The following is a 23,988-nucleotide window of genomic DNA, read 5'->3' on the forward strand; positions in this document are numbered from 1 at the left end:
AGTTATGAGTAAGAAAAATGATCTACTGACCAATGTATTATCATTTGTACAGTTGTTTTAATCAGTTGTAATTAAAGGAACATCCATATTGATTATCCAATATTAGATTGATAATAGATAACATCTTATTAATCTTTTTGTATAAGTTATTTTAATCACTGACTAAGTCTATCTTACGTTTGTTCGTTTGTATTTTATAGAAAACATATCGATATGTATAGCAAAATGTTGTATACATGCAAAACAACAACAAATTTCAGTATCTTGAATGATTCACAAATGTACAAATGAGAAATATCACCGAGAAGATGGAGTTGATCTAAAAAACATGATGTAATTGTATAAAAACAATTTGTCGTGACCTTGAATTCGCCCTGATAGTCCTCATGTCATTTTATGGCCTAAGATAATGTGACAATCTCTTATTCCTTCTATAAGACGTTAGTTTTTTCCTCTCTCCTTTATTTACAATTATTACTTTGCTTACTTGAACCTTTATTTAGTTGATCTCTATTTTCAGATAAAATACCTTGACAAGTATATGTGTGACCAGATTGTTCAAAATGTATGATGCAAACACATCCCATTTTTCAGATCAATTCTATCTTCTCATTGTTTTATAGAAATATCACTACTGTACATTTGTTTTATGTGATTAATTATTATGTTTGATTCCAGATTGGTTACTATTTTATTTGTTTACATCATAAACTGACACCAATAGAAGATTCATCAATGAAGAATGAAAATTAAAACAGATGTTTTGCACAAGTTTGGAACCTTATAGGAATTCATACACTCACACAACTTTACATTAAACAAAAGTCAAGACAATAATGAATCACAGTAGACAATGGGAACGTTAGATTGCTATATCGGAATCCAGTGATTCAGATGGACAACTTCACTCTATTGTTGAAATTAAATAAGTCTAAAACTATCTAATCTATATTCTCCCAGATATCTTCATATTTCCTTGACCAATAATAAAGTGTTGAATCGATTCAGAGCAAACTTTAAATTCACTAGAAAGTGTCAGATTTTAACAATCATAAGAAAATTGCAAATCTAAAACAAATGAACTAAAATACTTTTTTTAACAAATCAAATGTATAAATATTAAAAAAATGAATAGAGGATAACAGTGGTCCAAAAAGAAAAATACACATTTAATCTATGTCTAATATTTCATTTGAGCAACCATTCACTAATGTCTTCAGTGAGTTGATATCTCCCAACAGACCTGGTTGAACTCCACTGCTTACTGCTTCTCACTAGAACTCCAGGAAATACCTCATGGAGCCAGACAGTAGTGAGCATATAATCATTATCAGAAGGGGGTTTTGTGAAGATTTTAGTAATTTTATATGGTTGAGATCATGAGTCAACTGAAAATAGACCACCATGAAAAACCTGGAAGCACTGGACACCGTTGGATTTCGGCTTAGTGGTCTATCGATTAAGTGCTCGCGCGCGAGACTGGTAGGTCCTGCGTTCGAATCTCACGAGGAGGGATCTTAGGTGCGCACTACTGAGGAGTCCCACAATAGAACGAAATGGCCGTCTAGTGCTTCCAGATTTTCCGTAGTGATCTAACTTCAATTGACTCATGATTTCAACTATAAATTTACTAAAATCTCCACAAAACCTCCTTCTGATGACAATTCATTTGTCTAATTTTTACAAAACAGAATAGTAGCAGAAAAAATTTAAAAATTAAAAAAAAATTAGTTTTTCATCAACTATTTCAGTTTTTCAGGAATCAATCCAAATTTATAAAAAATTAAGAAATATATATTATGAATTGTGAAAATAATGACTGATAACACATTTAAGATGAATTGATATGCATTGATTATAGAAAAATATCAGATTATATTTAATAGATAATGAATTTCGATTAACTTATTCTCAGTAAAATTGTATAGTTTTGATATTTTGATTGAAAAATTCAGGAAAACGATTGATTTTAAGTTATTCATATGTAACTATACAAGTAGTCTTCAGTTTCTTTTATAACTTGATATTGTTTGGTTGAATCTCCCTATTGCAAAAGCAAGTGGCTATCAGGACTCAGTATCTAATTGGATAACGCGATGGCGTTTGAAGCCAAAAGTACTGGGTTCGCGTCCCAGAGAGAACATCAACTCTGAGATGCAGATGCATCAGCTGACGAGTCCCGAATAGGACAAAACGCGCGACTTGGATTCCACTCTTAGCCACCATCCATCTTTGCTTATTATGTATAATATAGTTGAAAGTCAAGCAAAGCGGAATCTTCTGTATACTATTTAGTTTTAAGAAAGGTTATGAGTAATTTATCACATAAAATATACTTGTCCTCAGTTTGGATTTGAAGATCAATAGGCAATCCCTAACTTGGAATCCTGAAGGGAAGTGGAAAAGTGGGAAGTCAAAGAACACACTACTCAGAGAATTGGAAGCAGATATGAAAAGGTTGTATAGCAACTGAAAATCAGTGGAAAGTATTGCCCAGGACAGAGTTCAATGGAGAATGCTAGTGGGCCGCCTGTGCTTCTCTATGAGGGGTAACAGGAGTAAGTAAGTAAGTAATTAGTGATTTTGTAAATTAACAAAATGAATTATTATCATTCACTTTTAAAATGATGAGTTTTGTTAATCAGTAAAATGAAAATCGTGAAATTATCAGAAGAGAAAATCGACGAAAACAGAACATAAAATTATGTCAAAATTTTGAAATTTCGTTTTTTTTTCTTAAAACTTATTTTGAGTTGGATTATCTTTTTGTATAAAATTGTAATTTCATTAAAATAAGTAGTATATTGTTTAAATATTTTCTAATGTTGTGATTAAATTAAAAAGTAAAAAAAGAATCTCTGGATAGTAATCTCTAAGATGGAAAACAAGATCATATTCATTTTTATGAATCTATTGTAGTTAATACTGAATGAATGTGAAATAAGTCTTAGGACAGGTAAAATAAAGTTTAAAAAATGGGTCATTAGGTTTTGACTATTCAGCATAATAATAAATCTGTAACATATCGGTCTGTTAGTGAAAAAGATACTTTTAGACTACTTTGTCAGAATCAAGTGATTTTAGTTTTAAAATGTAGCTAGTTTGTTGACTGTTGCTGTATTTCTGCTTCGACACCTACATTTTTTATGGTTACCTTCAAATTGGAGTGCATATAGAATCGTCGTTCGTGATTGTATGCTTCTGAGGAGTCCTGGATGGGGACAAAATAACTATCCAGTGCTCGTAGCTGCTGTTATTACCGGAAGAATATTACTCCTTCATCATACAAAAGATATGCTTAATCACTTGTGTCATCTGTTTCAAAGTTTAAATAAATGTTTGGCTAAACGTTTAGAACTTTAAAACTTGTCATTGTTTTCTATTGTAATTCAAAATATGTTAAACTACATTAAACAAAAAGGGGTTCACCAAGCTCACCATTCATAGCTACTGATAAAAATACGCTTAAAATTCAAAATAACAAATTTGAAAATACTATGGTCATAAAATATCCAACTGTTACGAAGTACAATTTATTTACTAATATTTTCACTTACTTTCCGTGATTTACAGACTCCAATCAACGGAAGTATTTCATGTTTTGAATGTGTTTCAAATGTTTGTGAATTATCATTACTTATGCACTCATTACACACTGGTATATGACAATTAACACAATAAAGATTTGGTATTATATTTAAATGTGACATACATGGTGTAGGTTGATTACGTTGTTTTTGTCTAATTATTTCTACACCTTCAGTTGCTGAATGTAATGCATGACGATTTAATGGTCCACGAGCTGGATGACACTTTTCACGACATCGTGTACAATAAAATATTTCACATTGTTCACACCAAAATGTTGCTAAACAATTTTGTTCAGTCGTTTCAGTCTTATTGCTTTCTGAAGATGATGGATTTTCCGTTGGGATATTAGGTTCTTCACATAACTGACAAAGTGGTCCACCTGGTCTGTTAATTGGGTCCGTGTTATTGTTTAATAAAAATGGTTCCAAGTCTGCACTCACTTTTAATGAATGAGGTGACTGATCAGGACCTACAAATTTAGATATTATCCGTTCAAGAGCACGGTTTCTCGGGAGATGACTTAATCCCTTATCATCAAAAAGACCAACGACGTGGTTACATATGGGACATATTAAGCCACTTGATACTAGACTTATTGAAGATGAAGAGATACTGTAGGTTTGACTCGGACCTAAACCTGAGGTTGATGAACATATTACAACGGGCAATCTTCCCACATAACTACCTGGTCGACTGCTAACAATTACACCAGAATCTGTTTCGCTAACAACACTCATTTGATCAGAATCTGAAGGTATGATGGAAGTGCAACCCATAGTTTGTGTGTTTCCTTGTGAGTTAGAAGTACTGGGACAACCGATACTACTTCCTGTTGTCGATGAAGACGAGGATGAGGATTGAGGGGGACCACTAGCAGGACTAAATGTCTCAGCTGTTGTTAATTGTAGAGCTGCTGCAATCGATGCCGCTATGCTTGGTTCACTAGCAGGAAGTAGAGCTCCAGCTGCACATAAATTGCACAGGGAATGTCCACATGGTAACAATAAAGGACATTGGAAAAATCGCCTACAAGATGGGCAACGTAATTCGGAATCCATTTTATGCACAGCTGTAAGTGTAGCCGCTATAGTGTGTTGACCAGCTGAGGCCTGTCCACCACCAGTGCTTCCACTACTTGATGCACTCATGAGGCTTGAAGCAGAAGAACCCAGAACAGGCTTCATAGAAGATTACTTCACAGACAATTATTAAAAATATTTATTGTAACAATTTTTATGGTGATGGTAACAATAAGAATTCCATAAGGAGTTGTACATGAATAAATTATCCATATATTTTGCTATAAATCTTTGTAAGATTATAAATGATATCCGTTAATTTCTATAAAATGTTACAACTAATGATATGAATTATAATATTATTAATAGTTCAAAAATAGCCCCCAATAAGTTAATGTATTATCTTAATGTATATTTATCTATATTATCTTAAAAGCTGCCTATTTGGCAAAGCATATAACATTATAGGTAAGGGATAACAAATATAGACATGTAAGAGAATTCTGAGGTAAAACAAAAAAAACAGAATCAGAAAGATGTAATCTGATTGGTTAAACTGAAGATATGATGACTTTCTATTAGTTGTATTTTATTTCTCCTCACTGACCTAATTGAAGATTGAACAGACTAGTATAGTCAGTTGAAACAATCAAAGTAATAACTAGTATCATAGAAATCAGTTGTAATATCATAAAATAACATTTCTGTCAACTCTAAAGGAAAACACTGTATACAACTAAAATAACTAGGCTAAATCAATAATATATGTTTACTTTGAGTATCGATTCGAATTTTATGCAAAGATGAGTTGTGGCAAGCAATGAAATCCAGGAAGCGCGTTTTGTCCTATTTGGGACTCGTCAAATGGGTGTGTCTTGATCCACTCTAGGACTTGAACTTAGTACCGTTCGTCACAAACGCCATCGCGTTATTCACCTAGATATTCCTCTCTACTTAACAATTCTTGTGACTTACTGGCAATATCGAAACAATCCGTACAGGATACACAAATGCAAATAAGAGACTGATCAATTCCAGTCCTAAACAACGATAGGAATATTCAAACAACCAATATAAATGAAGTTAATTTAATTGACTTTTCTCTTATTTCATAGAGTGATTTTTTCGAAATCTAATTTAGTTAAAATTAAGATTATCAGAAGGGGTTATGTGGAGATTTCAGTATTTTTATGGTTGAAATCATGAGTCAATTAAAGCTGGACCACCATGGAAAACCTGGAAGCACTAGACGGTCGTTTCGTTCTACTGCGTGAATCCTCAGCAGTGCGCATCCATGATCCCGCCTCGTGAGATTCGAACGCAGGACCTATCAGTCTCTCGCCAGAGCACTCAACTGATAGACCACTGAACCGGCATCCAGCGGTGTTAATGTCTAACTTCAATCAATCCACGAAATTGAGCAACCGTTCACCAATATCTTGAGTGAGTTGAACTCTAATGGTCACTGCTTCTCACTAGAACTTCAGGAAAAATCTCTTGAAGCCAGTTACTAGTGAGCATATGATTATCATCAGAAGGATTTTCCATATCGGTCTAGCTTCAATCGACTCATGATTTCAACTGTAAAATTACTGAAATCACTACAAGCACCCCCTCTGATTTTAATGATGTATTTTTTCCTCACTAACTGAAAAGATTTTCTGTAACTCTTTACGTCATTTTTTTTCATTCTATCTGATAATACTTTATTTTAGTCAACGCTGAATTTTTTTAAACAGGCTATTATTGAATCATTCACATATAAAAGTATACAACAGTTCGAGATGTCTCAAGTACATAATATATGCAAACACAACTGAAACTAACCCGTCAAATTTGCTATGAAAGTTTGAAAGGGAAATTACGATATTCTACATTTCAAAAAAATGGATAGGGTATACACTTGGGAAATCATCAAACTGCATCACGAACCAAGCACTAACTTGGAATCCTGAAGGGAAATGGAAAAGAGGAAGGCCAAAGAACAAACTGCGTTGAGAATTGGAAGCAGATATAAATAGAATGAGAAGCAAATGGTGACAACTGGAAAGGATTTCTCAGGACAGAGTTGGATGGAGATTGCTAATGTGCGACCTATGCTCCTCCATGGAGTGAAGGTAACAGGTCTAATTAAGTGATATTTCAACAACTATCATAGTTCTATAAACGTAAATCGTTAGTCAAATAAATATTTAATTCAACACCAATCTTTCGTTATAATGAATAGCAATTGAAATAGATAGGCAACTTCAATCTTGTCAGTGTTTATTATTATTGTCATTACCATTAGCATTATTGAATATTATGTTTTTAGTACAATATAGAACTCTCAGCACAAAGTATTTCAACAAGATTCCGTTTCTTACTTCTTCGTCGATCCTGACGATGAATATTGAATGATCACTAGTTAGAAGTTAGGAGCTCAATAAATCGACATCTGAAGTATGTACATTCTTTTCGCCACATATTGCCTGCTTGCCTACCTGTCAATGAACTAAAATTCAACCAGTTCCAGTTTTTACAAGTCTACAATTAAATCAAATAAACATTTAAAAATTTTTACTACCTATCAACATCATCGTTCAAAAATGTTCGCTACATTTGAACATATTTACTAGGAATTAGATACACAAATAGTTGAATTATTTATCTTCCAAACATTAATACTGTATAAGAATAGCTTAGAAAATGAAGAATTGACTACTCTTTTTTTTACAACCAAACTACAATATTCAAATCATCTTTGTTGTTGACAGTAAAGTTCAGACATACATTTTTTTTCCTAAATCAATGAAAGCATGATTTTTGTGATTATTTTACTTTTAAAAGAAAAAAACTCATATTATTCTTTCAATGAACGTCTAAAAATTATCCCCAAGGAATTGGAAACCGTCTTTGTATAACTTTTCTTTTTCTTTAATTGTCATTGATGTTTTTCCATAAAAAATTGTAAATGAAGTGCATAGAGATGCTAAATAGAGTTTACAAAAGTAAAAAAAGAGATTTACGTAATTAAAATGAAGATAAAAATGAATTAGGTTAGCTTTTACTTTTACTTAATGGAAGTCTTGTTTGGCATAATCTTTCATTTTATTGCCTTTGAAAATGTAAATTGAACTAAACAATTTTTTCTTGAGAAAGCAATTTATGAAAAATATTTTTACTTATCTACGCAAGATACTCAGTGTCGGCTAGACGGATACCACCAACAACAGCCTACCATGAGAGAAAACAAATCAGCTTCCATATAAAGACGAAAATTGGGAAAAGACAATGGAAGTGGATAGAACATACACTAGGGAAATTATAACAACTCACCTACATTTGAGTTTGTTCACATTTAATTTGGTTAAGCCATTTTGTTAACATACTCAACGGATGGAGTCCTTTGTAAAAGTAACAACTTATCTATACCATTGTACACCTTTATTATTGTTACACTTGCATGAATATGCATGCGTGAACATTCCTTATCGCCTACACGCATATTCATTCTGCTAACTTCAATGTTAGTCTCTTAATTGATCCGATGTTTCATTGATTTCCCTATGTTTCATTTATGTACATTTTAATCCTGTTTATACACTCGCATGCTCATTCTACTCACTCGCTTGCTTTTCTGCACTAGCCTTTCATCCTTATTTCGAGTGCCTGTGGTTTCGGTGATCTATGTATGGTGTAATAACAAGAGGCAAGCGCTAACATGTAATCCTGAAGGGAAAAAGAAAAGAGGAAGGCCAAAGAACAAACTGTGTTGAGAAATGGAAGCAGATATGAATAGAATGAGAAGCAACTGGTGACAACTGGAAAGGATTTCTCAGGACAGAGTTGGATGAAGAATGCTGATAGATGACCTATAGTCCTGTACGAGGGAGGACAACAGGCATAAGTAAGTTGGAAGAACAACTATTGGCGATTCCAAAACACTTTGACGTCTAGATTTCGGAACAATGAAAGCAGAAAACTTTTTTCAAAATAGTTTCATTTATTCACATCATTATCACGCAAACAACATTATTACTTCAGTTACAATACCGGTTTTGTGATGAACTGTCGTCAATTGTTATTCGTTACCTGAGTTGTTTAATTCTAATTTGGTACTAAACTATGCTACGTGCTTAAAAACCTCATACAACATCCCACAACATAGATATTGCGACAAATATTATCCACCTGATTGATTGCATAGGAATTCAATAGATAACATATTAAATGTCAGTTAATCTGTTATATAACGCTGTTCTCACACATTTAAGTAATAAACAAAGTTTATTAATTATCAAAAACACAGCCTAATCCTTCAAGCCCTCCAGCTACTGCATTTTTATTAATATTTCTCAAGTTGTCATCAACTTCTGATATAAATCATCTTCAAATATCAATATCATGGGAATGGTAATATCAGTAATCTTTCAATGTAGATTTTAATATTTATTTCCATAGCTTTTATAAATATTTTATTGATAAATTTCACATTGAAAAAAAATTGAACTAGACCAGGTAATTTATCGATTATTCACTTGTTTACATTCTGTTTTTTTCTGGGGCGCATTTTATCCACATTAGAATGTAACTTATCTCATTGTATGACTTATTGTTGTCCAGTTTTTTACATTCCTCACAGGTTAAGGTGGTTTGAAAAACTAAAGTATCAGTTATCCACTCAACTTCATGAACATTGACAGTTCATAAGAAGGTTGAAAAAATTTGAAGTAATCATATTGTTTGCATTGTTTGTATTCAAGTCAAGTGGAGGAATAAGAAATTTAAAACGAAAAATTGTGTTACTCTAAACCAAAATTTCTCAAGTCTACATATAACTGATAAAATGGATATCATTTAATAACAGTTGACCGTAAATTTTACTTACAATTATGCACTCACATGATTTTATCACGTCACAAACAGATGTATTTATAAAAGTACACAATTACAGTAACAGACTTATTGTTTGAGTGAACACGAAGTAATATGAGTTATGTCTTTATAATGACGTACAGATTTCATGGTTCCTTTGGTCAGAGACAACTGTATCAAATATCTCAAGAAATAGACTGGTTTTCTAATATACAGAATGATCTATACAATAAACAAATAACATTATGTCAAACAATAAAATATACTCAAATAAAGAGTGTTATATTATGTTGAGAAACTTACGGCACATTCTGTGATCTGTCCAGATATTGTATAGATTATACTGTGCAATCTTATAAATAACTGTTTCTAACATTTATAAAGATATATCTTTGAGCCGTTTTGAAACACATAGGTTTCAATCTATATTCCGATAAGCGAAAACGTACCTGAAGTTTCATTTGAGTAATAAAGTATCACGAATAATTATATTAAGATCCAACGAAAATTCCACAAAGCCACTTTACCTAATATTAACAGTCATTTAATCAATGATGGCTATCTAAGTAAATCCTGTAATGTTTTCAGGAAAAGCAACGACCTTAATCAAACAAATCGAAAATAATTTACTAGCGTTACACCATTGAAAAGTTTCAAATATTTAGTGTGTGGACAATCGGTTTCTAACTCAGTGGATCAATACTTTAGTACCGATAATTATACATCAAATTTCCTGAGTTGCGTGTGGTGAGAGCTTGAGGAGTCTAAAACTGGTACAAAACAACTCTTCGTAGCTTCTTAATCTTTTTTATAGATCATCAATGTAAATTGTTTTCAAATCGATAAAATAATACAGAAATCTGGGAAACGTAAATAGATTGCATTTTTCATCTCAAACAGTCTGGAATATATACCAATCTATTTTATGTAATGATTGTCAGTTGCTTGGCATTCAAACCAATATAAAACATTACAGATTACATACAGCTATCCTAGTTGAAGATGAATATATCTGTCGTGTGATAATCACAAATGAAATAGAAACATTTTACAGTTGTTTTCTTGACGTTCTATTTTTTCTGTGGATTATTTTATTCGCTCAGATATTTCTGAAAATTATTAAGTCTATATTTCTCTTTCTTAATTCTCTTGTTTGTAAATTGCTGTCTATTCAAATTCTTCCTTTTATGCTAATTACAATCTGTTTACATAATAATGTTCCATTTTTCCTCATCCTTTTAACATAATCACTGATTAACATAAGTAATTTCCTTTGAAGAAGAAGAAGAAGAACTAGCTTTCTGTCTATTTCTATGTTTGTTTGTTTTTTAAGTAAGCACACGATTTTAACATTAATCCATTAAATAAAATCAATCTTTTTTATGAAGTCATGCTATATCAAATTTATCTTTGCCAACAAAAAATATCTTCCCTCCTATCTAGTAAAACTAAATCCTCAACAGTTATGTCACTCAATTGTTATAGTTTATGAACTTAGGAAAAACTTATTTCATCAACTATTTTATTTATGAAAGAATTTTGTTGACAAGGATGTCAAAGAAATCAAAGTATGACAGTAACTCTTGGATTTTTAATTGTCGACTGAATAGGTTATTTTCGATGTTGGAAATTATCACAACTCTTCATCAGTGTTTTTTGAAGTTAAAATAAGAAGTTACTTACTAATTGATTTGATTCAGTCTCTCGTTTTTCCTATTGGTGTGGTTTTTATTTGTGTATTAATCCTTTTTTTAGTTAAGTCAAATAAATAAAACTCACCACACTTATTTCCAGGGTTTCGTTTTTATTGTTTATAGGAGTCTTATAGAAAATATTTGGGATTATCTAAAAAGATGCATAATCTTTTTGCTTTGCGTAGTTTTTATAATAAAACAAACATATGTATTATTGCGTCATATTTGTAAGTTGCCCACATAAAGATGTAACCACTTAAAATAAATTAAGTTTTATCCATGATAAAATGGCTTTAACTGAGAAGTTAATTAGACTACATTTCATCACAAAGTTGACCTGTGTTAGCTCTAGAAGCCTTTTCTTTTGAATACATAGATTTGTGGAACTGGTTAAATCTGGTCTGTATCACAAACTGAATTTTCATTTATATTGCTACATGATCTTTATAACTTTACTAGTTCGTTTATTCTGTTGTTTACTAATGTCATGTAAGTTATTTGACTTCTTCATCATTGTTATTATATTCTATCTAGATTTGTCTAAAAAAGAGTTTTATCTTCTCTAAGGGATGATATATCACAACAACAGATATGTTATTGACTTCTATTGTTTCTGTGACTCATCTAGACACAGTTCATTGAAAAGATGAGCAGTTGTGATCAGAAGAGGTTTTTTCATGGTTGAAATCATGAGTCAATTGAAGCTAGACCACCATAGAAAGCATAGAAGCACTGGACGGCCGTTTCGTCCTATTATGAGACTCTTCAGCAGTGCGCATCCAAGATCCCGCCTCGCCAAATTCCAACCCAGGACCTTTCAGTCTCGCGCGCGAGCACTTAACCTCTAGACCACTGAGCCGGCAGGCATCCAACGCTGTTAATGTATAACTTCAATCAGTCCACGAAATTGAGACTGATCGGTCCTGGGTTCGAATCTAGCGAGGCGGGATCGTGGATGCGCACTGCTTAGGAGTCCCACAATAGGATGAAGTGGCCATCCAGTGCCTTCAGGTTTTCCCTGGTGGTCTAGCTTCAATTGACTCATGATTTCAACTATGAGCAGTTGTATTTATTCACAATACTTATGTTATTGTTGCTAACAATTTTTCATCACCTTAATAATCTACCTAATCTTATAAGTCTCTTCTAAAAGAATTTCACATGAAGACATTCAATTATTCTTTACTATGAACATGTTGAAAATAAAAATTTGAACTAATGACAATTAAAAGTTTCTATTATAATTATAAAAATTTTAAAAAAACTTTTTTTTCCAATAAAAATTCAATGAAATAAAAATTTTCCATTTAAAAAAGTAAAAAAAATGTGTTTAACTTAAATAATGAATCAACATTTGGAGAGGAAAAAAACAAACAAACAACAAACAAACGAATCAAATTAATTATTTATGTATTTGTAAATAAATTAATTTCGACAACAATTTTTTTTTTGTTTGATTGTTACCTTTTCTATTAGTTATCACTTAGATGATTGTAAGTTTCTTTCATTTTTTTTGTTTTGTTTTGTTTGTTTTGTTTTAACTTAATTCATTAATTTCTAACTTGATTTTTATTGAACAAGTTTTATAACAACCTTAATGATATCTTCTCTAAATAGAAAAAGATTAATTTGTAATTAAATTTGTTATTATTATTATTATTTATTGTAATATTTACTAAATTATATTATTATTATTATTACTTTTTCTAAATGATAAACATTTGACTTGATAAATACGAAATAGATAATTGTTTTAAGTGGTTAAAGATAATCGTTATGAACTAAGAGATCTTTGTTTTATTCTAGTTAATACTCGTCAACATACTAATCTTTAAGGATTAATTACTTACTAGATGGGTAGATTTTATCTTCCACAAATGATTAGAGTACGAATTCCATTGAAAGCATTTATTTCCTGATGAACTGCTATAAAACTTAGGTCTACTGCTTCTTGTTCTCTGTCTTTGACTGCTTAACATGCAAACTATGTTCAGATGGTTTAGTGAGAGTTATAACAGAACTTGACTGATAAAATCAGGTTACCACTAAGGAAGACACTGATACAATATTGGTTACTATTGTGTGAATAATGAATGCAGTATATAAGATGATTCGTACTACATAAAAAAATTAAATGTCTATCTATTTAGTCTGAGAAAAGTCACATTGTTTTTGATCAAACAAGTATCTTTCATTGATGGTAACGAATAAAAATGACAAAAAACTCCAACTACTTTTAAATTTAACCACTAAAACTATACTTTATAAGTCATTGTGAAAGACATAAAAATGCTATTATGTAGTTGTAAAGAGTAGTTATTAGTTCTGTATTCAACAATCTGTGAAAAACCACAAATATAGTTCAAGTTTACTGCCGTACGAAGTATGTATGGATACAAAATGGAATATGAATGGTTCTAAAATCTAACGAATAAGATAGTTTATTTCTCTGTATAATCAAAGAATTTTGGGACAAACAACTTAATACTGACAAAAATAACATTAACTTGTCAGTAATAGGTCCTTGATATAGTTAAGATGAGATTGTATTTGATAAAGTCGAAAAAAATGGAAAGCTACATTTGTAACCCATAGTTATAATATGAAATTACCTATCTTACCTATCATCAAAATGTCTTGTAATGCTACTAATACTACATAACAAAAGATTTGTAAACTAATCCTAATTAGAAATGAATCAAAATATTCCGTAAAACAACAGAAATATTATAGTTTCTAGTTGACGATTTACTTAAAATTACTACTGGATATAATCACATACTTTATGAGATAATTTCTTTAAAAAAACATTTGATATTGTTTTAGAAATGTATCCTCATCAACCAACCTAATCAATGACATTCTTCTATTCTTGGTAAGTAGTGCGAAAATTATTATAAACAATCTATTAACTACAAAAAGATATTTTAATTTATTCTCGTTGACTGTTTACTTAATCAAAAATTGATTTTCTGATTGGCTCTTAGATATTTTTTGTATTTCTGTCACATCATCATAGATATTAAGTTCAAAGGAAGTTTCAAACGTACATTTATTTGGTTATATTTCACTATACATATACATCGTAAATAAATGAATATCAATTCGGAAAATAATTACAACATGCAAACCAATCTGAAACGAGCATCCGATTGATACAAAAAAGGATTTAATAATTAAAAAAAACTAAGGTTATATTATTTTCAAAGATGAGATTCGTGAATTGTTATTACCTAACATTGATCGAAGAGATTTCAATAACATGCAATATACGATTGAGGCTAAGTGGACAATCATAACATAAAACATTTTAGAATACAAAATTATTATTACGACAAACAGCATTATCTTCATTTTGTATTAGTTGTTTGAATCATTCCATTGATATTTAAAACTGCAATTGATAAGTCTCTTATTGGTATATGCGCATCCTGTATGGATTGTCACGATATTTCTTTAAGACACAAGCATTGTAAACAGAGCTTGACAGTGACTAGCAGAAGAACCTTGGGGTGCGCATTTGGTTTCACTTAAGACTCATTAGCTGGATGTACCTGCTTCGCAAAAGTGATGCTCGACCCGGGACTCGAACCCAGTACCGTTCGCTTCGAACGCTAACACGTTTCCCACTTAGCAAATGAGTCCTGATAGCCACTAGCTTGTTCCGGGTTTGAGTCGCAGAGTGAACATCACCTCTAAAATGCAGGCACATCTAGCTGACAAGTCCCAAATATGCATTCTGGATTCCACTACTAGCCACCATCCATCTCGGTTTATAAACAATATCACAATCATTAGTCATGTTAACCTATAATTGTATTTAATGAGCAACATAACACAAACATTAGAACATCAAAAAATTAACAGCTTCAACATTATGCGCGATTTGGTATGATAGAACTTAAATAGAACAAAACTTCAACAATTAAAAAATTTATTATTGTTACTGGTCAATAATTATTGCAATATTCAGTAAAAGAAAAAAATAGTTGAACAAGAAAATAAGTAGTGTTAACTAAGATCCAAATTTTTTTAACTTACTCTTCTCTCACTAACTACATTTCCTATTTCTAACATGATTTTCACATCACAGTAGTTGAAATAAACAAATATGATAAATATCATGTAATTAAATAAACTTGATATTGTTTAGTTGGATCGCTCCATTGATGTTTAGGACTGCAATCGATTAGCAGTCCTAAACATCAATAAGAACATTCAATCAAAATATACCAAGTGAATTCAAAACCTCACTACATTGCACAAGCAAGTGGCTATCAGGACTTAGTAGCTGGGTGGATAACGCGATGGCGTTTGAAGCGAACGGTACTGGATTTGAGTCCCAGAATGAACATCACTTTTGCGAAGCAAGTACATCCAGCTAACGAGCCTTAAGTGAAACCAAATGCGCATCCTGGATTCCACTGCTTGCCATTATCCATCTTTGTTTATAATATCATGTAATTAGTCTATAAACATATTTTCATACCTATAAAAAACTAATTTTAAAGAAAAAATAATAATAATTTAATATTATTTTTCACACAGATTAATATCTCTAACACATACAAAACATATTTGCAAAGAATCAAAAACAGAATCTACTACAATAATTAAATTAAATTGAACGAATTTCATTCAAAGCAATTTCTATTATTACATTTGTTTAACAATAATAATAATAATAGTAATAGTAATAATACTACTAATAGTAGCAATAATATGACTCGAATTAACTAGAAAAAAAAATTAATAAAAAAGAAAAACATTAATGAGAGAATAAAATTAGAAAAAATTAATGTGTTAATGAAACAGAAAAAGAAAATTTTTTGTTTAATTTAGTTAAAAAGAAAATTATTTCTCATTATTTTTTTATTACATTAATTGTGTAAATATTTTAAAAGTGCAAAGAAATTAAAGTTTTCTTTCTTTAAAAAAAAAATCTAATAAACTGTGGGATCGTTTCCTGTTTTAACAACTACTGGATATTGTTAAATTTTTCGGGGGGGGGAACTACATTATTTAATCAGCATAAACATAGAAAATAAGTCACATGTCAAACAATGTTCATAAAATATAAATTGACGAATATATATTATTTTTTTACAAATACTGTTGGTAAGACTTAGAAAATTCTTCGAAAGAAACTCATAGGAGCTTTAAAACCTCTAGGAAACATCTTATCCAATCAGTATCCAATAGACGTGCCTCAGAAACATCTAGAGAGTGGAGAGTCAGGTGTTTCATTTCTGATTGAATGATTAGCTATCTTTTTACTATGTTTAGTCGCATTCCAGAACCCAAGAGAAACCCAAGGCCATCTGAAAATGGTATAAATACCCTAGATTTTCTGTATATAAACTAACCTTGGAGTAAAGCATACTTTCCGTATTTTGCGCCTTTTCTCTTATGTTCAAGTTTCCGAGTAGATTTAGCCTGGGGGTTATTAGAATAGCTTAGGAGACTGAATCAAAAGTTCAATCAGATTTATCAGATACCGAATAAAGTCACAGTTGGAAATGAACTGATTTTACAAATTTTTGACTACTGGATCTCAGATTAACAATTGAATGGTAATGACAAGTTTAATTTCATCTTGTTCCCAGCCTTTCCACTATAAATTAGTACCAAATTTAATGAATGACTACGTTAACTGCTTTCAATCCTTTTTACTAGTTCACAAGTAGACGCTAGTAAGTTTCAGAAACCATTTTTGTTTTAGCCTTATGCCATAGTTCTTGAGTAATGCTCAATAAATAGCCAAGCTGATGCATAAAAATGGAGTTTTATAACTTTTGAGAGATAGATAAGGCTTCTATTTTAAAGAATAATAGGTGCAAACTTTTCATTAATCATTTGGAAATTGTAGTATGTAACCCTGTACACAAATTATTTCTACGAAATATTTTAATTGTATAAATTGTATGGTTGATATAATGTTCATATATTTAATAGGAATTTCATGTGTACCCTCAGCTATGTTCTTGTGGACTTAATTATGTATTATTTAAAAAAAGAACTTTATCACCGTTTGGTTTCATCTCAGTCAATTTCCTTATTTTTGTGTACTTTGTAATCCAAAAATTTTCAAAAATTTAAAAGTCTCTTAGGTTTAGATAGGATAATAAGAAGACGAAGCCTGTCAGTATATTTTTATGCACAGTTTATCTTGTTGAGATAAATTTGTGAGCGATCAGGTTGTTCAAAATGTATTGAACTAATGTATAATGTGGTTCTGAAATACTTCTCATTGCATCGTTTAGCTGTGTTGTTGTGGAAATTGGTTAATTTTAAAAATGATTTCCATGGTTTAAATATTTAGTAGATGACCTAGAAGTTTAAATATAGTTCAGTGTGATATGATCAGTGAGCACTGTTGTCAATTGTCAAACTAAAACATAACAGGTTCCGAATAAACCTTGGTTTTCTTTGTCAGTTTAGTGTCAGTTGTGAGGTATATTATCTTTATAGATTTTGGACATGTGAACTTAATTTCTTTTAACTTTGTTATACTTTTATTAAATGTACTTCAATACAATGAAAAATAATTCTCTAAAGGAATTTGACTTTTCAGTGACTTTTCAGTTTTTTTCTGACTTACATTTATCTGACATGTATACATTGAGAATATTTTGCTGTTTTTAATGATATACTAAGAAGAATCTGATATTTATTATCTGTCTCTTAACTGAAACAAATAATTGTCACTCAATAAAGTCAAACTTCCACATAACTTACTGTTTGTCTTCATGTCGATTTTACGAAGTTTTGTTCACTAATAATGTTGTGAACAAGAACAAGAGTGGAGATAATCGGATGTGTTTGATACGCAATTACAGAATATCTCACTGAAATCTGAGAACCATATAGTTAATAGTTAGTTTGCAAAATTAAAATCCATCATTTCAAACTTGACTGTCCCATTGTCCATTGTCTCAGATTTCATTCTTCATGCATTTTCACACCAACTGCATTTCGTTCCCGTTCTTTCCTTATCAATCTTCTACTGAAATACATTCAATGTCTGACCATCGTCATATACTACTTATGTGAATATAAGTAACCCACATAACAATATAACTTTAAATTTATAAAGAATTTTGAAATGAATTAATAAAGTAAATTACTCGTATCAAGAATAGTCATAACAAAATTGTATGAATCGACTTTTATCGAAAGTAAAATTGGCAAAATAAACATTAAAACAGTTTAGTAAACTGTATTTCTACTGAAATTAAAAGGTATCAACATCACTTCTTTCCAGTTAGCATAACCAGGTACTAAGTTAGTTGTCCAGTACTTCCTTGTATTCAGTGATTCTTCAGTTGAATTTGATCTGAGATGAAATCGCTTTAAATGAAACTAGACAACTAACTAAACATATCCCGCAAATTAGCAATACTAGGTACGGATGCCTTTGCAAAAATAATATATTTTTACTTGACTCTCGCAAATAATGTAATGTTCTTTGATGTAGCGTTTCCGATTGTTCATCTCTTATTCAGTGTATGGTAATACACTATTCAGCTCACCCCTTAATATTTGTAAAATAATTAAGGGTTGAGTATGTTATCATCCGTTCAGAGACCAGTTAAATATTTTTTTGTTATGTTCTCTGAACCACATGGTTTAATCAAGGAGATTTTATCGTTCAAAATAACAATGGACCTGTGATAACCTGTGATGTAAATCTACCCCATCAATTTCTTGACTCATTTCCTTTGAAATCTAGATCAATGCTGACATACTAAGTGATAAATCAGAAGTGAAGAAATATATTTTGATACTGTCACTGACATTCCGTTTGAATAAATACGGATTTTACCCCATTTTACTTAAATACCGAACTTAGAAACAGAGCGTGTTCTGCTCAACGCAAAAATAAAAACACCTTACAACATTTTTAAGTTGAGTACTGAACTTCAAGATGAGAAAACTAATATAGTATAAAAATAAAACATTGGTAGTCAATATTCAAAGGATCTAAACTCATTAAACAATTTCAACATTATAGTGATGTAAAGTGGTCGAAAACAGGTAATTTTCAGAAGAAATATCATCATCGTAGTTTGATTCAAAAATATCCACCGAGTTCATTCGTTGCAACATTATTACCCCATTAAACGAAGGTGATTATTTTGCTATGCACGCGAAATATATCAGCATTTGTTATTAAGCTTTCTACATTTTTTCAGTACTAATGTGATTTATAAACAAGTACATTCTCATCTCTATATATTGTCTGGATGAAAATTATGTGACAATAAACAAAAAATAAAAATCTAATTAAAACAGACTAAACCAACAGTAAAATTTTGCTCAATATGGGACAGTGAACAAGTCTCCGGTTTTTCAAAAATGATAATGCATAATTCAGTTTTCTAAACTGTAAATACTTTAGTATGATCCGGTGGCAATCGTGTAGTTAAAAATAATGTCACCTATTATTACGTGTTTTATCTATTTCACATTATTAAAGTTTTTCTGATATGTTCAAATAAAACAACTTATGAATCATGCCTTTACAAATAATGTATCCTTATTTTTCTAAATGTTGTACTCCTTTGTCTACCGACTTGACTATGCTTATAAAATGGTATACATTTCATAACTATCTTCAGAATATATGTCATAGTATCATTACTTTGGAATATAATAAATTGAAGGAAAAACAAACTTCATATTAGTGTATATTGAAAATTAACTGAATGAATAGTGATTGTAAACACAGTAATACCGTTTAGTTAAGTGATCTGTTCACATTTACTTCAAATTAAAATTGCCCTTATCACGGAATAAGATGGAATAAGGAATCTTGATATCAATTTTAGATTATTCCAGTTACTTACAATTTTGTTTTTGAGAATTGTTTTTAGGAATGCCTAACGTAACTCGCTAATACGAAATGTATCAACTTTTAACACGGTGTCATCTTAAAAATTACATCTATTTCCTAAATAGTTATCTGAAAAATGAATGTTAGTCAACCCACTTTACACAATACTAAAGTGGTTGTCTGGTTAATTATTTCAAAACCTAATTCACATAATATTTTGCAGCAAGGATATCTCTATGAAATAAATATACAAGATTGTTGACAATATCTAAATCTTTCATAGTGTGTTACAATAAACAGTGAATATGAGCATCTGCTTAATTTACCTTGAGTAGGTACAGTTTCTTTCAATCAAATATCCAAACGAATTTTTTACGATTTTTTTATATTCGTCTAATATTTTATGTTTACATTTGATCATTTTTCATAACATAATAAAGTGGAACTTTCATGCAAATAGGTAAACTTAAATTGTGTACTGCTTTTGTAATTTGATATTCACAGTTCCTTTTATTCTCAAGACGTATCAAATTTTTGTCTTCCCAATTAGTAAATAAAAAGCTTTCAAATGTTATCTGTACCAAATCAATATAGCACTTAAAATACAGTATGAATAAAACAAAATATAATTTTTTGCAAGGATTTTTATAATGGATGCTAAATGTTTGCAATATTCATCATGCTTTTGTAATGATCCATGGTAATTTATATAATAATGTGGTCAAAATCAGTAATCAAAAGCGAGAAAATATTCATTATGAAGAACACTCTGAATATCCAATCATTGATTTAAGTTTACTGATCGAATTATTTATTTTATTGAATACCCTGTAGTTGTTCAGGTTGTGGAAAAACACACTGATTAATGAAAGGTTTGAGAGGGAATTTTTATAAAAATAAAATAGACTTTTGAACAAATCAGACTTTTCTAATCTGTGATCTTATAAGAAACAACGTACCTATTTCTGATGATAATAAGATATCAGCCATGAGGTATTTCCTGGAGTTCTGGTGAGAAGCAGTAACCAGTGGAGTTCAGCCAGGTCTGATGAGAGATATCAACTTACTGAAGACATTGGTGAAATGGTTGCTCAATTTCATGGATTGGTTGAAGTTAGACATTAACACCGCTGAATGCCGGCTCAGTGGTGGAGTGGTTAAGTGCTCGCGCGTGTGACTGATAGGTCCTGGGTTCGAATCTCGCGAAGTGGAGTCGTGAATTCTCACTGCTTAGAAGTCCCACAATAAGACAAAACGGTCGTGCAGTGCTTCCAGGTTTTTCATGATGGTCTAGCTTTAATCTACTCATGATTTCAACTATATAAAATTACTAAACTCTCCACAAAACCTTATTCAAATAAATAGGAGCTTATGTTGAAATCATCAAAGAAATAACATCTTTCTAAGTTTCACCTCAAAGTCATGTTTAATCTCAATAAAAAAAATTAGGCAACAAATAAAACGATTGTTATGATAATAATTCATTTACACACTTTTTAAAACTACTTTCCTAACACAAAATTACAAGTTTGGTTTCTAAATTGAAAATAAACGGTGACATTACGGTATACAGTAGCGCAATTAGATGTTTAAAAGAAACCATCAAAAACTATAAAACTATGTTTCACATTTGCTAACTTATCAAAAATTACAAAATGTGATTGTCAGTAGAACATTTAGTATCCTTATATTGTGGCTAAGTAAAATTTATTGTTCACCTATTTATAAAATGATAACTATTGGTATACTATGTTTATTTGAATGATATTTGGTTCTGCTAGTGATAATATATTTTCAACTATGTATCAAAATGTTTAATAGCACTAATATCATCAGCAGAATCCAATAGATAAGTTGTTAGACTATCTTCAGTTAATGTTGAGTAGAATTTAGTCCGAATCATCCTTCATCACTAAAATAATTACTCCTTAGTAATGAGATACTTGAAAAAATCTAAACAAAATATTAACAAAATAATTTTCTTCGTATTATTTTTATTCTTTAATCTTGTATAAATCATTCTCTTATAGTAGTATTGTGGTGTGGTTTAATTATATCCACATAAGTAGTATATGGTGATGGTCAGACATAGAAAGTATTTCAACAGAAGATCGATCAGGAAAGAACAGGAACAAAACGCAATTGGTATGAAAATGCATGAACAATGAAATCAGAGATGATGGACTGATATACGCAGAAGAAACAGTCAAGATTGAGACAACTGATTGATAGTTTGCAAACTAACTATTTACTGTATGATTGTCAGATTTTAGTGAGATAGTCTGTAATTTTATGCTCGCATATATTCGATCGTCCCCGTTCGTCTTTTTGATTACTACAGCATGATTCAAATCGCATTGTGAAAATAGAGGATAAATTAAATGATAAAAAAACTTGTTAAATTCTGCATACATAAAAGTTTTTTATCATTGGCAAGCATAAAGGAAATTCCTTTTTTGAAAGTAAATTTATTCAGTAAACGCAATTAATTCATTAAATGTAGCATATATTACTATATCTAGAATAATTATATATCAAAATTAAAGAAAATCAGTGACATCTATGGATTGACATATAAATAAATATAAACAATATAATGATACACATAATAAAAATAGGCATATCTAGTTTACAACAAGGTCAATAGAATCTCTTAAGACATTTCATTGTATACATTTTTTGTTTGTTTTTCCTATGCCCCGCCTTATTCAACAACTACAGTTACAACAAAGGAATACGGTTGTTCACTCCTATAATGTTGATACAATCAAATTTACATTGTTATGACATTTAGTATTTAGGTGAATTTCTATATTATTATCCAAGTTAACATTCTAAAAAAAATTTTTAAACAAGCATTTCAGGTGAGAAACCTGGGATTATTTTTAATTTTAAAGAAATTTTAAAAGATGGAAAAATCTCCATCGATTTCTCAGTCAGTCAGTCAGCTACAACGTAGGACCAGGCACATTTATGCATCGGTCCAAGCTGCCATACTTCGTTAGCACAACAAGATCAACACCGGATTCATAGTAGTTAATTTAGTGGTGGTGGTAGTATATAAATTATAGGTTGTATATAAGGATATAGTATAGGAAGGAAGAAAGGTATGAAGCAATTTTAATCTCATAGTTTAAGGGAAGATAAGGAGTGTATACACCTACGCCATTGTGATCGATTCTGAGCCATGTCACACAGAGTCTCCAACCATTGGTTACGATAGTCACGCGGACCCCAACCAGGTAGTCTGCATCTGCCAACATGGCTCAGGCTAGAAGTTAGTGACTTCAAGCACTGATGCCATGTTTTGGTTTGGCCGCCCCTAACTCTCTTCCAACCATCCCCAATACTAGTCATCATAGCGCGTCGTGGTAATCGGTGTTCAGGCATACGTTGGCCATGGTGACACTTGAGGAGGAAACCGAAAGAGGAAGTTTAGTGTTGAAAGTCAAGGTAGAAGGAATAGTAGGAAGTGAAGAAGGAGATTGATTATGAATACAGTGGTCTTGAGTGCTGTTAGAGTTATGAGGGCAGTTATCACTTCCCGGTTGCCCACACCGTGGAAGGGTTCTTCTAAAGATACCTGGAAAGGAAATTGGGTTAGAAGTGGACCTGAGAGCGTGACCGCAGTGCCCAAGGGACAACTGCTTAAGGTTGGTCACACACGACCTTTTTGTGGGTAGTTTTTGTGTTAGCTCCGTTCTTCAAAGGACCTTACCGCCGGAGACGGATATCCGTGGAATAAGGCGAGGTGTGCATTTTTAGGGTTGACCTTTTCTAACCCCACCCCTCCTTGTGGGAAGGCAGCATCGCTGTCATTCTGGTTGTCTGAAGGAAACACCTTACTGTCGTCACACCTCTGTACAGTCAGCAGTACGACTTCGCCTTCGGACCTTGGGTTTGCAGCTTTTAGTCTCACCGTTCTTCAAACGACCTGCCTGGCATGGTAGGACCTTGAGGAACGATTGTTCCAGCCAGTATAGCTCGGTTG

At 31.3% G+C, this 23,988-nt stretch overlaps 1 protein-coding gene across 1 annotated transcript; it reads right to left on the reverse strand.

Annotated features, from left to right (window-relative positions):
- Nucleotides 1-3,533: 3,533 nt before the first annotated feature.
- On the reverse strand, nt 3,534-5,052 carry Smp_132840 (tripartite motif protein trim9, putative; the record flags this gene model as incomplete). The annotated part of the gene is made up of 2 exons (XM_018791951.1): nt 4,061-5,052; nt 3,534-3,907 (listed from the first exon to the last, which is right to left on the reverse strand). The coding sequence occupies exons 1-2, from the start codon at nt 4,773-4,775 to the stop codon at nt 3,534-3,536; spliced, it is 1,089 nt and encodes a 362-aa protein (XP_018644860.1). The 5' UTR covers nt 4,776-5,052.
- Nucleotides 5,053-23,988: the final 18,936 nt, after the last annotated feature.

The sequence above is a fragment of the Schistosoma mansoni genome (assembly GCF_000237925.1).
Source record: "Schistosoma mansoni, WGS project CABG00000000 data, chromosome 1 unplaced supercontig 0010, strain Puerto Rico, whole genome shotgun sequence".
Lineage (NCBI taxonomy): Eukaryota > Metazoa > Platyhelminthes > Trematoda > Strigeidida > Schistosomatidae > Schistosoma > Schistosoma mansoni.